Source organism: Jaculus jaculus, chromosome 12 (genome assembly GCF_020740685.1).
Source record: "Jaculus jaculus isolate mJacJac1 chromosome 12, mJacJac1.mat.Y.cur, whole genome shotgun sequence".
Taxonomy (NCBI): Eukaryota; Metazoa; Chordata; class Mammalia; order Rodentia; family Dipodidae; genus Jaculus; species Jaculus jaculus.
In genome coordinates, this window is record NC_059113.1 from 74,950,645 (window position 1) to 74,968,249 (window position 17,605).

The window sequence follows — 17,605 nt, forward strand, 5'->3', positions numbered from 1 at the left end:
TGCCTTCTGAGTGCTGGGATTAAAGGTGTGTGCCACCACACCCAACAATCTTATATTTTCAAAATATCAAAGTCGTTTAATTGATTCTTTGTTTTGTCCATTTCTACTCCATATTATTTTTCTTTCTTTTAATTTTGTAGTTTTTTCTTTTGTTTTTAAGACCTTAAGGCGCATTATTAGGATTAGGTTATTTCAGATTTCTCTGATTTTTTTATTTTTCTTTCACAGAAACTTAAACCTATGAACTTTCCTCCTGTAACTGTCTTAGTTATGTCTCAAAGGTGCTGGTAACTTGTATTTTCCTTTTAATTTGGTTGGAGTTTCTAAATTTTTCTTCCAGATTTCCTCAATGACCATTTGATTATTTAAGGTTACATGGTTCAGTCCATGTGTTTCTATAAGTTTTGTAGTTTCTGTTGTTACAACAATTGAGAAAAGTCAATATGGGTGTGGTAGTAACCACTTTTAATCTCATTTACTCTGGAGTTAAGGCAGGAGGATTGCAAATTCAAGTCCTGGGCAACTTGGCTTAGAATTCTAGTTCAGCCAAAGAACACTTTTCTAGTATGAATAAATTCCTGAGCCCAACTTCTGGTATTCTTCCTGAAAACACTGTGATTGAGTAGATAACAGAGTTACTGAAGCTCAGTATGAAGTGTTGGAAAAATTACAGTATCCGAAATAGATAAGGCATTGATTGTATGGGGGATATTAAATTTTGTGGTTGAGACTGGGTAGACTCTCATGTTTCTTTTGTTCCTTAATGCAATAAATAGGTTTATGGTTTTTTTTTTAAATTATTTATTTATTTATTTGAGAGCAACAGACACAGAGAGAAAGACAGAGGGAGAGAGAGAGAATGGGCGCGCCAGGGCTTCCACCCTCTCCAAACGAACTCCAGATGCGTGCGCCCCCTTGTGCATCTGGCTAACGTGGGACCTGGGGAACTGAGCCTCGAACCGGGGTCCTTAGGCTTCACAAGCAAGCGCTTAACCGCTAAGCCATCTCTCCAGCCCATTTTTTGTTTTGTTTTTTTTTTTTTTTTTTGGTTGGCTTTTCTGTGTAGGGTCTCGCTATAGTACAGGTTGATCTGGAATTCACTATGTAGATGGCATATAACTCTCGGCAGTCCTCCTACCTCTGCCTCCTGAGTGCTGTGTTAAAGAGGTGTAAACCACTTTGAGCTCAGGTTTATGATTTTTGGCCTTTGTAACCTTACCGCTGTACCTACAAAATCTTAGCTCTCATGGCTTAATTTATTGCGGTACTGTGATTAGCCCCATATCTTTCAGATTTTGATTCTGAACTCTAGCTGTGAATAGCTCTTACTGCTTTCTGGAGGTATCTCATCATTTTTCTTTCTTTTTTTTTAAATTTTTATTATCATTTTCCATGATTATAAAAAAAATCCCATGGTAATTCCCTCCCTCCCCCCCACACCTTCCCCTTTGAAATTCCATTCTCCATCATATTACCTCCCCATCACAATCATTGTACTTACATATATATAATTTCATTTTCTTCTAGAATTATTTACTTATTTATTTAAGACCAACACATTATATTTACACAAACTAGACCACCTAGCCATCACCAACTACCATAATTAGAGGGGGCAGCATTTGGGGAGACAAGAAACCAGGAGTATACACACACCACCCAATGCATAGAATTATTTTTTTAAATCAAATATGTAATTTCACAGACAATATGAAACAAGCACAACAGTTTTGCAGTACAGTTTCAAGGTGTATGCAAATTAGAATACAGGGTTTAACATTTGTGTAACTGGCATTTTGAACTTTAGACTTCCATATAAAACTTACAATTTCAAATTTTAGCCAATCTGATAACTTTCTCATAGTATAAAAATGATGAGATGCAGATTTTCACTAAACAGACTACATAAAATATTTAAAATAATCATTAAAACTTAACATTAGAATTTATAAAGGTTAGCTATAAAAATATATTGGCAAGTCACCTTTTTTATAAAGGTACCATTTGCTACATTACAAAATAGTCTCTAATGTAAAACTCCCTCAACTAACTGTTCTATCTCAGAACCTGACAACTCTTACATGAGGTTGATTGTAAAATTCTTTTGGAAAGCTTTGATATGCATTTTCAGAAGGTTTTATAAAAAATATTTTCACAGCTGTTGTAAACACTTCATTCTATTAAAGCACAAGAGTAATGGGTAGTCAACAACATATAGGATATAGAATCCAAAAACCAAATCAGTATGTATTTGTAAAAATCACATTTACCAGAGTAGGTGAAAATAAAACAACAAAAATCAAAAAAAAAAACCCCACAACTATTTAAAAGTATCAAACATCAAAACAGTTTTTTTTCCATTTTTTGATAAAAAACAAATGCTACAAAATCATCCCACTTCATTCATGTACCTAGCAAGCCTTTTAGGAAAAGACCCTAGAAACAGTTAACCCATTCTTTTTTTTTTTTCCAAGGTAGGGTCTCACTCTGGTCCAGGCTGACCTGGAATTAACTCTGTAGTCTCAGGGTGGCCTTGAACTCATGGAGATCCTCCTACCTCAGCCTCTGCTGGGATTAAAGGCGTGTGCCACTACACCCGGCAAAGTTAACCCATTCTTAAAAATCTTCTCCAGTTCAACAAACTTACTTTTAAAAACACATTTTCAAAAATACACAATATGACAGGTATACACAATCAGACCACATAATTTATATATTTAGTAATCTATCAAGTTTTCTTTTACATTTGTAATTTAGAATTTATTGGTAGAAATAAAATACACATACAACCACATATAACTGAAAAAGGCCAATCCCAAGAAACAGTAAGAAATGCAAACTTACAGGATCAGTTAATTTACAAGTTCAATTTACTAAATTTTACCTTATATACCATTTTTGGATTGATATAGAAAACTTGAATTGCTGAAGTTAACTTCTTGCTTCTTGAGGATGTTTCTAGTTTACAAAGCCCCCAGTTGTGCCAGTGGCTTCGTAAGGCCATTCACCACTTCATCTTGTGACCTCTTGCATAAAGGCATTTATTTACCTTTGCATTGCCAAAGCCTAAACAAAAATTAGTTTCACTTTTTATAAAACTTTATAAAACTCCACTAAAAAGAAATCCATCTAATTTTTGGGCCAGTCCACAAAATACTTCCTTTTTAAATAAATCACTTTTTTATGAGAATAAGGGTCCTTCAAAGTTTTTAACTCTTCTATGAGAGTTATTTTGATTTTCCAGGACTGCAACTCGATTTTCCAGGCATTTGACATACTCTTTCTTCTTTCTTTGACATTCTAGAGCAGCTTCTCTGTTTTTCATCAGTCTTATTTCTGTTTTCTTTTTTTTTAATTTTTAAATTTTTATTAACATTTTCCATGATTATAAAAAAAAAAATCTCATGGTAATTCCATCCTTCCCCCCTGACACTTTTCCCTTTGAAATTCCATTCTCCATCATATTACCTCCCCATCTCAATCACTGTACTTACATATATACAATATCAACCTATTAAGTACCTTCCTCCCTTCCTTTCTCTTCCCAATTGGGGGTCATCTGTCTTAGTTGCCTGAGAGCAAGAGTGACAGGCGATTTCATCACCACAGCTTGCGGCAGCAATTGGCCAATGGTGTGGTGCGGGTCTAGTATGTCTGCACATCTTCTGATGCAGTTTCCACAAACACCTGGTTGCTGGGCACAGTATTTGTTCTCTATCAGAGGTCTGTGCATACTGGAGAATCGTACCTTGCTGAGGATTGCCTGAATTTGTCATGGTTAAGGTTGTAGTCCCTGTACTCAGTCTCTGCCTGGACTGGCCAACTGTAAGGCTCCACGTGGGGCAATGGCAATGTACTGTCTGCTACTGGTCTGATAGATGGGAATTGGAAGAGATATAGAAGTAACAGCAGAAACTTCAGGATTTTCTTTGTCGCCTTTTCTGCTTCGTGTTTCTTCAGAAGTGAGGTCTTTCAATTTTTTTTTCTGTGGCTGTTGCCTTGCTGCTGCCTGGGGTGGACACAGTCCACTCCCCCTCCCAGGTGGATCCGAATTCACTTCCCAGTACCCCTCTCGCAGTGTGGGCCGTGCCTCTATCGGGGTTAGGCGGGGACACTCAGGGTCACTTGAGAGCTAGCTGTCTTGGATTGCTGTTCCTCTGCTGTCCTGGGCTGCCAGTGGTGGCTCTCCTAGAATTCTCTAAAAAATCAGCCCATATCACACTAAATGTACTTATTTTTATAAATATTTGTATATGTGTGTAGGGGTGTGTGGAGAGCAGTGTGGGAGCACGTATTGAAGTCAGAGGACAATCTTAGGTGTCAGTTCTTCTACCTTGTGTGAGGTACGGTCTCTTGTTTACTGCTATATATTCCAGGCTAAGCTGGTCCATGAACTTTCCAGGTTTGATCTCCAACCCCATATTAAACCTGGTGTGAAAGTACATACCTGCAATCCCACTTCTTGGGATATGGAAGCAGGGATATCAGAGGTTCAAGGTTGTCCTCTGTTACATTATACTGTTGAGGCCAGCCTGGGCTACATGAGGACCTCTTTCCATAATCACAACTAAATGTGACTGCCATTTTTGGGAGACAGGTAGGAGGATCCCTGTGAGTTTGAGGACAGCTTGGGACTATAGAGTGAGTTCTAGGTCAGCCTGGGCTACCTCAAAAAAAAAAAATGTTCATGGTTTGGTACTTTATCATGATAATCTTAGCTTTATAATTCTTATCTATAAATATCAATTTTCTCATGCTATTTCCTCTGCTGTAATATCTGTTCATACTGCTTACTTACCAAATCATTTTTCATCCTTTACATAGGAAAGTCCAGCTCAGAAAATAAGCTTCCAGGAAATGCTTTTTTAATATATTTTTTAAAATTATTTATTTATTTATTTGAGAGCGACAGACACAGAGAGAAAGACAGGTAGAGGGAGAGAGAGAGAATGGGCACGCCAGGGCTTCCAGATACTGCAAGCGAACTCCAGACTTGTGCATCTGGCTAACGTGGGACCTGGGGAACCAAGCCTCGAACCGGGGTCCTTAGGCTTCACAGGCAAGCGCTTAACTGCTAAGCCATCTCTCCAGCCCAGGAAATGCTTTTTTAGAAGTACTTTATTTAGGGCTGGAGGGATGACTTAGCGGTTAAGATGCTTGCCTGAAAAGCCAAAGGACCCAGATTTGGTTTCCCAGAACCCATGTGAACCTGGTGCACAAGGTGGTGCATGTGTCTGGAGATTGTTTGCAGTGGCTGGAGGCCCTGACATACCCATTCTCTCTCTCTCTTGCTCTCTCTGTCTCTTTCTCTCTGTCAAATAAATAAATAAGAATAAAATATATTTAAAAATATTTTATTTATCCAGGTGTGGTGGCACACACGTTTAATCCCAGCACTCAGGAGGCAGAGGCAGGAGGATTGCCATGAGTTCAAGGCCACACTGCGACTACATAGTGAATTCTAGGTCAGCCTGGGCTAGAGTGAGATGCTACCTTGAAAAACAAAAAAACAAAATAAAACAAAAAAAATTGTATGTATAAGAGAAAGAGAGAGAACAAGGGAAAAACAAAGAGACAATGGGTATACCAGGTTCTGTAGTCATTGCAGAGGGACTCCAGGTATATGTGCCACCTTGTGCGTTTATTCTTACATGCATACTGGGGAATTGAACCAGGGTCCTTAGGCTTCACAGGTGAGTACCTTAACAACTAAGCCATCTGTCCATAACCAGGAAATAATTTTGTTTTTGTTTTTGCTTTCCAAGGTAGGGTCTTACTGTAGTCCAGGCTGACCTGGAATTCACTATGTAGTCAGAGGGTGGCCTTGAACTCTCGGCGATACTCCTACCTCTGCCTCCCAAATACTGGGATGAAAGGCGTGTGCCACCACGCCCAGCTCAGAAAATGCTTTTAGTGTCCCCTTACTTCCTTGTGGTGCTGTATTTCCAGCCCTCTCCCTCTTTTCCTCTTCCCTCCTTTTTCTTTCTTCTCTTTTATGTTTCTTCTTTTCTCACATCCCTTTCTTCCTCTCTTCTTTCTTCTGGCATGATCTCATTATGTAGCCTGAGCTAGCCTTGCTCTCCATCTTTCCACTTTAAGTATTCTTTATAGCTGGGATTACAAGTTTGTGCCACCATGCCTGGCTTCTTTGGTTCCTTTTCAAACTATAGTATAAATGTATAAAGAAAAAAATTAAACCTTAATTATACATGTAATTGTGATATATTAGGTCATTCAAATTAAATGCGCTGAAAACAACTGAAAAATTATATTTAAAAAAACAGGCTGGAGAGTAGTTAAGGGGCTTGCCTGCAAAGCCTAACAATCTGGGTTCGATTCCCCAGTACCCATGTAAGCCAGATGTACATACATTTGGAGTTTGCAGTGGCTGGAGGACCTGGTGCACGCATACTCTTTGTTTCTCTCTTTGTATCTTTCTGCTTATATATGAATAAAATATATTTATTTTAAAAATTCTGTGCGAAGACACAACAGAGCTAAGAAGACAGAATCATGTCAAAAATCTGAGAGAGGGGCTGGAGAGATTGCTCTGTGTTTAAGGCACTTGCCTACAAACCCTAATGGTCTGATTTCAATTCTCCAATACCTGCATAAAGCCAGACACACAAAGTGGCTCATGTGTCTAGAGTTTGTTTGCAATATCTAGAAGCCCTGGCAAGCCCATTCTCTCCTTTTGCCTCCATATCTCCTTCCCTCTCTCCCTCCCTTGCTCTCTCTTTCTCCCTTTTTGCTTGCAAATAAAATTACATGAAAGGGAAAAAAAATCTGGGAGGAAAAGGAAACCTCAAGTAATACAACTAGGTCTTCATTTTCCTTGCCCATTCCACAAAAAGCAACTGAAAGCTAAAGGAATATTCCTTAAAACTATTGGGACTAGGGGGCAAAAACTGAGTTTAGAAACGGGAGGACTTGTGAGCTTTCCAGGCTTTGACACACTGAAAAGCTACATCCTGGAAGTTAGAGTGAGGAGAACACCTGCTTTCATCAGAATCAGGTGCTAATGTTTCAGTTTCCTAATTGATCAGCATATCTTTCTGAGATAAATTCACGTCCTTTCTGGATGAAAGTACCTCACTAGCCCTCAAACTATCAATAGCAACATCCAGTTCACAAAAAAATATCAGGACAAAATAGCATGTGGTAACATACAAAAGTAGGAGAGCCACAGGGAATAAGATCTGACAGCCACGCAGTACCTGCTGCTCCTTAGCTTTGTTCCTTTTCTGATTTTTGAGGTAGAATCTCACTCTAGTTCAGCCTGACCTGAAAGTGTTCCTCCAACCTCCTCAAGTGCTGGGATTGAAGATATGAGGCCTCCATACCCTGCTTACTTATGTTTCTTAACTTGCTTGCAGCACATGGGGAGTGGTGAGTTTAGTGATTAGCCACAAAATGGACATGATATGCATGTTTCAAGAATTGCACCTGGGCTTAGTCATTAAAGGCACTTGCTTGCAAAGCCTGCCGGCCCAGATTGAATTCCCTGTTACCCACATAAAGCCAGATGCACAACATAGAATTTCCAGTTAGTGGCAAGAAGCCCCGGCATTCCCAGTCTCTGTTCTCCACCTTCTCCTCCCTTCCCTCCCACCTTCCCTCTCTGTCTCTGCATGCAAGTAAATAAGTAAAAGTATTTTTTAAAAAGTATTTCTACCTCCCTTTTGGTTTTTTAAGGTAGGGTCTCACTCTATCTCCGGCTGACCTGCAATTTACTCTGTGGTCTTGGGGTGATCTTGAACTCATGGCGATCTTCCTACCTCTGCCTCCCAGGTATCACCATGCTTGGCTCCACCTGCCATTTAAAGAAAAAACAAAACTTATTTATTTGAGGGAGAGAGAGAGATACAGAAATAGGTAGAGAGAGAGAGAGAGAGCGAGCGAGAGAGCGAGCACTCTGTAGGACCTCCAGCCACTGCAAACAAACTCCAGATATATGTGCCCCCTTGAGCATCTGGCTTACGTGGCTCCTGGAGAGTTCAACCTCAGTCCTTTGGCTTTGCAGGCAAGGGCCTTAACTGCTAAGCCATCTCTCCAGCCATCCACCTGCCATGTTTTTGTTTGTTTGTTTTTGCTTTTTTGAGGTAGGGTCTCACTCTAGCCCAGGCTGACCTGGAAATCATTATGTAGTCTCAGGGTGGCTTTGAACTCACAGTGATCCTCCTACTTTGGCCTCCATGCCTGGTACTTACTTTAATTTTTGACAAATAAATAAATAAAATAGTTTTTTAAAAGAAACTTGGGCATGGTGGCACATGCCTTTAATCCCAGCGAGACCCTACCTCAAGTTGCATATTAGATAACTATAGCACAAAATTTAAACTAGAAAATAGACATTTCTTATCACAGATGTGTGTATATTTCCATTATAGAGCTAAGATTTCTCTTCAGTTACTATCTTCTCAAATGATTTGTTTATTTGTTTTAGCAAAGGAAAAAGAGAGAGATTGGAGTGGGCAGACCCAAAATGAAATAGTAGTTTACTGCATTCTGCATTGTGGGTTTTTAAATTATTTTATTTTATTTTTCAAAAGGTTCTCACTCAAGCCCAGGCTGACCTGGAATTCACTATGTAGTCTCAGGGTGGCCTTGAACTAAACTGCCTCTGCCTCCCAAATGCTGGAATTAAAGGCATGTGCTACCACGCCCAGCTTGCATTATAGATTTTTAAGAAGTTTCTTATGCTCCTGTCCCTCCTGTGATGTCATTGTTATGTTTCTTCCCCTGAGTGCCATCTTCATTCCATCCCACTGTGCTACACAAACTCTGGGATCAAGATGTCTCATGGTTTTCCTCCTCCTGCTCTTTTTTTTTTTTTTTTTTTTTTGAGGTTGGGTCTCACTCTAGCCCAGGTTGACCTGGAATTCACTGTGTAATCTCAGGGTGGCCTCAAACTCACTGTGATCCCTCTACCTCTGCCTCCCAAGTGATTGTATATTTTATCTCTGACATGTGGTTAACCTACAGTTTTCTTTAATTGAATTGGGTGTTGCTAATAACAAACTTTGTACCAAGGTAAGGGATCGAAAGTATAGTATATGTTCATGTGTATGTGTGTGTGTGCATGTATGTGTGCACTCACAATACTAGAAATAATCCCAGAATATTACATTTGCTAGGCAAACATTCTTATTACTGAGCTGTAACTACAGTCAAAGAAACTTACAGTTTTGAGCATTGAACCCCGCCCCCAACCCACGTGTTAAGTAAGTGCTCTGTCATCGAGTTTAACACTCCCACACCTATTAAGGACTTTGGAAGAAGAAATTTTGGCATCAAGTCAGGAACCAATGAACTTTAATGCAAACAAGATGGTCATAGTCTAAAAGGCTAATAGGATCTCATAAATGCTAAGAGTTAACAGGCATTGACTGAAGATGGTAAAATTTGGTTAGCTATGTTCACAGCAAGCTTTGCAAGTATTTTGTAATATTTGATTTGCTCATGTCTGAAAAACACTTTTTGATTTTACTTTAAGCCCTCTTTGGATATTGCCCACATGGTATATATGTGATATAGGGCTTATTCAGGAAAGTAGCACATTGTAAGGAATCTGTCAAGCTCTGCTCTTAATCCACAGTTTAGGCCAGGCTTGTGTGCCAAACAACTTTCTGTAGGGAATGGCCAAGGCCATTAATAGTAATTCTCTGCACATTCGTAGGTCAGCATAGGGGACATCTAAGTGACTGTGTAAGAATGGTTAGTTGGAGCCTTCAGACCCCGGAGATAGTAATGGACAGTCCTTTCTTTGAGCTAACAAGTCAAACCTCCTGCCTTTTCTTATAATTGAAAGAGGTGTAGAAACAAACCTAGGGCCATCTAGATTTATCATTTACAATACATACCCTATTACTAGAAAATAAAGCAAAAATATCTTTCAAAAATAGCTTTCTCCAACTTCCTGAGCAGGCCTTTTAAATGTCCTTGGTCTGCATACTTTCTCACTCACTTAATTATTTTCTAGTAAACATGCTACTCTTTCTGAGTATCTCTTCTATGCTTATTTCCTCATCTAGAATTCCTTCAGCCTTCTCTGAATTCTTATCCTTCAGGGGCTGTTTTTGCCCTATATCTTCTGTGATACCTTTCTGACAAACTCAATCCATACAGCTAGTATCACTTCTTCATATGTAGCCTTATAATTTGGACATTTCTTTCCATTAAGCTTAAATAAATTCCTTAAGGGTAGGTAGGGCCATACATTAGATTATACTGTATAAACTTTATAATGCCTACGGCATGTATATGTGTGTGTGTATACATATATACTCCCAAGAAATAACTGATGACTTAGTATGTATGTTCATACGTTTTTGGTTATAAAATACTCAATATTTTGGGTGCTCTATGCCTTTTAAACATTGTGTATTATTGTTAAATATAATGCCACATTCTTTGTTAGAACATTTTTTTAATTCTGCTACAGTTAATCCCTGTTCCATAAGCTGATTTTTTTTTTGAGGTTGGTGTCATTTATTGTCTGTTAGTTCTCTAATAGCTAGTTTAGTAATTAGATTCCTTCATTCTGCTTCAGCAAGAAGTTGAGAACCTTAAGAAGCTAAATCTCATTAGTAAACAGCAGTTTGAAAACCTAACACCTGAACTTCCTTTTGAGTCAAACCAAGACGTCCCTGTAGCACCTTCAAAGTCCAGGCAAGGTATGTAAATCTGCTTTTGTGTCTGAATACTAGAAAGCAGTTCTAAATTGTCTAAAAAGATTGCTCATTTTATTTTATTTTCCAAAAAAATTAGGTATCAAAAATAATAGAATGTAAGAATAACTTTTATATATGCTAGAGGCTGAAAAAGACAAATTGTAAACTTGGCAAGAGAATCTTGTAATAAATATAGGAGTTTAAATCTCACTGTACTCTTCCTCTGCATGGTTCAGAGGTGATTTCAGAGGCATTCGGGTGTCCTTGTTATGCCCAGACCCATACACTTCCTCATTGGGCATCAGGATTGGTTGGTTCATAGTATATCTGATGCAATTTTGATATTGTTGGAAGTATTTCTCTTAAAGTAGAACATTGACCTTAGAACATACCATGAGACTTTCACTCTTCTGTTTTAAGGCTTCAGCTCTGTGAGAATGCAGATACATTTTGGAGAGTCATAAATTAAATCTGACGTTTTCAGGAAAGTCAAGTGATTTTTTTTTTTTTTATAGTCCTTCTTGAAGAGGGTCCAAAATTGATTGCATGGGCAAAGTGGTGCATGCCTTTAATCCCAGCACTTGGGAGGCAGAGGTAGGAGGATATAGCTGGCGAAGATTTTCTCCCATTCTGTAGGTTGTCTCTTTGCTCTGTTCTCAGTGTCCTTTGCTATATAAAAGCTTTGTAATTTCATTAGATCCCAGTAGTTGATTAGTGGTTTTATTTCCTGAGCAATTAGGGTTATATTTAGAAAGTCATTGCCTATACCAGTATGTTGAAAGATTTAGTTACCTTTTCCTCTAGCATTTTCAGAGTTTCATGTCTGATATTAAGGTCCCGGATCCATTTGGACTTCATTCTTGTGCATGGAGAAAGACAAGGACCTATTGTCATCCTTCCACATATAGATATCCAATTTTCCCAGCACTATTTTTTGAAGAGGCTGTCTTTTCTCCAATGAACATTTTTGTCAAAAATCAGGTGGCTATAGCTACCAAGACTTAGATCTGGGTCCTCTGTTCTGTTCTATTGATCTAGGATTTTTTGATTTCTTCATTGACCCATTCATCATTTAATAGTGTATTGTTTAGTTTCCATGATTTTGTGTAGACTGTATAGCTTTTCTTGCTATTGATTTGTAGTTTGATCCCATTGTGATCAGATAGAGTGCAAGGAATTATTTCAGTTTTCCTGTAGTTGTTAAGATTTGCTTTGCCAGGAGGAGAGAATTCTTATTGTTTATTGTCTATGATTTTGGAAGTTGTCAATAATAAAAAAACTGATTTAAGAAGTAAAGAAAGACTTCGGGCCAAGATGGCGACCGCCTAGCTGCACTCCAGATACCAAGGAAAAAAAAAGATGCAGATCCTAAGAAGAGAGCTGCCCAACATACCTCGAAAGGGGCCCAACTGAAACTAAGGACAACTGGCGAAACAAGCAAGGGTGATGTTTTCCTGTGAACTGGATACCAGCACAAAGGGGAAGGAGACCAACGCAGAGAAAAATCAACTCCTACCAAATCAGAGAGCCAGAGCCTCAGAGGCCCCCAACACCTTAGCACTGAAGCAGACCAAAAATGAACCCAGCATGGCTCGGAAATTTTGCGGAAGAGGGGGCGGAAAGAATGTCAGAGTCACATGTTGGGTCATGATTTGCAGAGACATTTATCATACCAATAACTGTGGACTAACTCCACAATGCACGACCCATTTTCATCAACAAGGAGGGTCCAAAGGGAGGGGGTAGATCACAGATGAGCCTAAACAATGGTACCAAACTGCCTGTATTTACTGAAAAGAAAACTAATAAATTAAATTAAAAAAAAAGAAGTAAAGAAAAAAAGATTTGCTTTGTGTCCTAATATGTGGTCTGTTTTAGAGAGTGTTCCATATTCTGCTGAAAAGAATGTGCATTCTGCAGCATTTGGATGAAATGTGTTAGGTCCATTTGTTCTATGACCATATTTTATCCAGATGCCTCTCTGTTTATTTTTGCTAGGATGACGTGTCAATTGATAAGAAAGAGTGTTGAAGTCACCCACTACAACCGTGTTTGGTGTTATCTGTGACCCTGATTTTAATAGTGTTTGTTTGATAAAATTGGGAGCCCCTATATTCGGTGCATATATGTTTAGGATTGTAATGTCCTCCTGTTGGAGTGTTCCTTTAATCAATATAAAGTGACCTTCTTTATCTTTCCTCATTAATATTGGTTTGAAGTCTACCCTGTCAGCTATTAGGATAGCAACCCCTGCTTGTTTTCTAAGCCTATTTTCTTGAAACACTGTTTTCCCACCTTTCACCCTAAGATAGTGTCCATCCTTTGTAGAAAGGTGACTTTCTTGTAGGCATCAAATTTAAGGATCCTCCTTTTTTTAAAAAAAATTTTATTAGCATTTTCCATGATTATAAAAAAATATCCCATGGTAATTCCCTCCCTCCCCTCCCCACACTTTCCCCTTGGAAATTCCATTCTCTATCATATTACCTCCCCATCACAATCATTGTACTTACATGTATACAATATCAACCTATTAAGTACCCTCCTCCCTTTCTTTCTCTTCCCTTTATGTCTCCTTTTTAACTTACTGGCCTCTGCTACTAAGTATTTTCATTCTCACGCAGAAGCCCAATCATCTGTAGCTAGGATCCTCCTTTTTAAAAAAAATTTTTTTTGGTTTATTTTTATTTATTTATTTGAGAGTGACAGAGAGAAAGAGGCAGAGAGAGAGAGAGAGAGAGAATGGGCGTGCCAGGGCTTCCAGCCCCTGCAGATGAATTCCAGATGCGTGCGCCCCCTTGTGCATCTGGCTAATATGGGTCCTGGGGAATCAGGCCTTGAAGTGGTGGCCTGAGGCTTCACAGGCAAGCGCTTAACTGCTAAGCCATCTCTCCAGCCCAGGATCCTCCTTTTTAACCCAGTCTGCAAACCTATGTCTTTTGGTTGGAGCATTGAGGCTGTTGAAATTAAGAGTTATTATTGAAAGGTGTGTATTTATTTTTGTCATTTTTCTTGTTTAGTAGTTTTTCTGGTTTTTTACCTTTGCTATCTTATATGAACTAGCACCTGAGTATGGTTTGATTTTTCCATGTTCCTTATATGTGTGCTTTTCTTTCTCTTCAGCATGGAGGATCCTTTCATGTATTTTCTGGAGAACTGTTTTTTTTTTTTCTTTTTCTCTCCTTTATAACACTTTACTTCCAACCCACCATAGTTATTTTTCTGAATAGTCTTCAGCAATATATAATAAGATACAATGCAAAAGTAGATGTCATGAGGCAAGGTATGTTCACCTAGGCTTCCTGTGCTGAATTGTAGAGCTGGTTTTGTCTTCAAATATTCCTTTAGCCTGCTTTTATTATTTCTCTGTCTGTTTGAATGGATAGCTTTGCAAGATAAAGTAACCTGGATTGACAGTTGATATCAGAACTTGGAATGCATCATTCCAAGCCATTCTGGCTTTTAAAGTTTGTGTTGAGTAATCTGCTGTTATCCTGATGGGGTTGCTTTTGTATATGACTTAATTTTTCTCTCCAGCTGCTTTCAATATATTTTATTTGGTTTGTGTGTTTGGTAGTTTAATTATAATATGGCGAGGAGAGGTTCTTTCCAGGTCTTGTCTGTTTGGTGTCCTAAAGGCTTCTTGCACCTGCATTGACATATTTTCCTAATTTGGGGGAAGTTTTCTTCTATGATTTTGTTGAAAATGCGTACTATGCCTTTGGAGTGAAATTCTTCTCCTACTACTATATCCTGAATTCTTATGTTTGATCTTTTCATAGTGTCCCAAATATCTTGAAATTCCCATTTATCCTTCCTATTAGTTTGTGTTTTTTGTTGTTGGACTGTTATCATTCTTTTTAAAAAATTTATTTATTTGAGAGCGACAAAAAGAGAAAGAGGAAGAGAGAGAGAGAGAGAGAGAGAGAGAGAAATGGGTGCACCAGGGCCTCCAGCCACTGCATACTAACTCCAGATGCATGTGCCACCTTGTGCATCTGGCTTACATGGGTACTGGAGAATCGAACCTCCAACCAGGGTCCTTAGGCTTCACAGGCAAGTGCTTAACCACTAAGCCATCTCTCTAGCCCAGAATTCTTTTGAAATCTTTCTTTTGCATTTATTTTCTCTAAATCAATCTCACTGGGGGTCATTTCTGATGGATTTATACTTTTTGATGGATATATATTGTCTTGATTTTTTTTGTGTTTCTTTTATTATAATGTAGAGATTTTTTTCATCTTTTTTCATCTTAATGTAATGCTTGAGTTTTCTTGTTATCTGCAATATTATTAGATGTATCAATCTAATACAGTGAACAACAGAAGTCAAGACAAAGGCACTATAAATCAGGAAGCAACAAATGGCAAGACCAAAATATAACTTATTTAAGAATAGCCAATTTGACCATCATCCAGATTTAACTTAACATTAACATTTATCCTGACATGGAAGGTGCAATTAGCACTTCCTATGCAAGCCTGTATACCAGGCTTATTTGGCAGGTACTGACCTGGTGTAATCCCAGTTACCTTTTTGAATGGCTTTGGTCTCAACTATGCTGTGTGTCCAGTTGGGTCCCTCTTTGCTGTGCTGTGGGCTCAGGTAGGCTGACTGGGATCAATGGGTCTCTGCTCTGATCGCCTGTGCCAGGTGTTGTGTAGGTGACTTCCATTCCCCAGGTCTCTGGTGCTTGCTGGCGCTTGCAGTGGTGGTGGGGGAGGGGAGGCTGTGGCTTGTGGCTGAAGTTCCTCCACTGGTCCTCACGTTCCTCTTCCTCACAAGCCACTCCACTGATCCCTGCTGTCCTCCCTTCATGTTTCTTGAGTTTGGAGGAGGCTGGTTTGAGTGGAAAATCCCCTCACCTGGCTTTTCCTGTAGCTCAGGCAAGAGTCTTGAGGCCATGAGTGCACAAACCTGGTGCTGCTGCTACTGGAGCTGTTTCTGCCTGCTTTTGTAATCTCTAGATGCTCTGGATCTCTCCTCCGTCTCTGCTGTGGTTGATACTTTCTTATATACCTTCACTTTTTAGTAGAACAGTGTATTTTGCTTGTGGTTTTTTTTTTTTTTTTTTTTTTTTTTTTTTGCTTTTACTCCCCTAGGCTGCTTCGGTGTGGTTCTTATTTCACCATATTAAGCAGAAGTCCCTCAAGTTTCTTTACAACTGAATAAGTTATGTATACATACCACATCTTCATAATCCATTTATTAATTGTTGGGCATCTGGGCTGGTTTCATTCCCAGCTATTATGAACAGAGAAGGAACAAACATGGCTGAGCAAGTATCTCTTAGCCAATTGTATAGTCTTTAGGACATATGCCCAGGAGTGGTACAGCTGGATCAAATAGTAATTTTGGTTTTAGATTAAAAATAATTATCTATGAGGGAGACAGAGCGAGAGCAAGTGAGTCAAAATAAGCACCAAGCCCTGTAGCCACTGCAAATGAAATCATGTGTCATCATGTGCATCTTGCTTATATAGGTACTGGGGAATCAAATCTCGGTCCTTAGGCTTTGCAGGCAAGTGCCTTAACTGCTAAGCCATCTCTCTAGTCGCATTTGTGTTCCCTTGATGTTAATCCTCTGTCAGAGATATAGCTAGTGAAGATTTTCTCCCATTCTGTAGATTATCTCATGACTCAGTTGATAATCTCTTATGTACAATAGCTTTTTAGTTTCATGATATTCCATTGGTTGAGTATCTGTCTTATTCCCTGGCCCAACTTGAGTGCTAGTTAGAAAGTCCTTCCCTATGTTTATATCTTTAAGTGTTCTTCCTACTTTTTCCACTAGTTGTTTCATGGTTTTAGGATTTATATTAAGATCTTTGAACTGGTGCTGGAGAGATGGATTAGTAGCTAAGATGCCTGCCAGCAAAACCAAAGGACCCAGGTTCAGTTCCCTAGTACCTACGTAAAACTGGATACACAGGGTGACACATATGTCTGGAGTTCATGTGCAATGGCTGGAGGCCCTGGTGCACACATTTTCTCTCTCTTAAATAAATAAATAAATACATAAATAATTTTAAAAAATCTTTGCAACTGATTTTTGTGCATGGTGAGAGAGAATGGTCTAGATTCATTTTTCTACATGTACCTATCCACTTTACCCAGTAGTAATTGTTGAAAATGCTTCCTTTGTTCCAGTGTATATTTTTGCCATCTTTGTCAAAAATCAGGTGGCTATAGTTATATAAACTTAAATCTATTCTCTTCCATTGGTCTATGTCTTTGTTTCGTGCCAGTACAGTGCTGTTTTTATCAGTACAGCTCTGTAGTATGGATGTACTGGCTTGAAATGGGCATGTTGATATCTCCCACAATTATTATTTCTTTCTAGTAGGGTCTCACCTTAGCCCATGCTGATCTGGCACTCACTCTATAATCCCAGGCTGGCCTCAAACTCACAGCAGTCCTCTTACCTCTGCCTCATGAGTGCTGGGATTAAAGGAGTGTGTCATGCCTGGCAGAATATTTTTCCCATGAGGACATTTTTGGCTATCTCAGACCTTTTGTGCTTACATTTGATTTGAAATTTGTTTTTCTTTTTTAAAATTTATTTATTTATTTGAGAAAGAGAGAGGGAAAGAGGCAGACACACACACACACACACACACACACACACACACACACACAGAGAGAGAGAGAGAGAGAGAGAGAGAGAGAGAGACAAACAGACAGACAGACAATGGGCGCACCAGGGCCTCCAGCCACTGCAAATGAACTCCAGAGGCATGTGCCTCCTTGTACATCTGGCTTATGTGAGTTGTGAGTACTGGGGAATTGAACCGAGGACCTTTGGCTTTGCAGGCAAATTCCCTAACCACTAAGCTATCTCTCCAGTCCTGAAAATTGTTTTTTGATTTCTATGGGAATGTAGCTATAATTTTGATGAGAATTATATTGAATCTATAAATTACTTGTAGTAG

General features: G+C 39.0%; 1 protein-coding gene across 7 annotated transcripts in view; it reads left to right on the top strand.

Moving 5' to 3' along the window:
• Positions 1-17,605, top strand: part of Larp1b (La ribonucleoprotein 1B) — a 122,698-nt gene that overhangs the window by 59,458 nt on the left and 45,635 nt on the right. For 6 of the 7 annotated variants that reach the window (XM_045131652.1, XM_045131653.1, XM_045131654.1 and 3 more), the window contains one exon: positions 10,553-10,676. The exons of the other annotated variant lie outside the window; for it this stretch is intronic. In XM_045131652.1, coding sequence (XP_044987587.1) covers positions 10,553-10,676 — 124 coding nt within the window. The remainder of the gene's footprint in view (positions 1-10,552; positions 10,677-17,605) is intronic. 7 annotated transcript variants of the gene reach the window in all.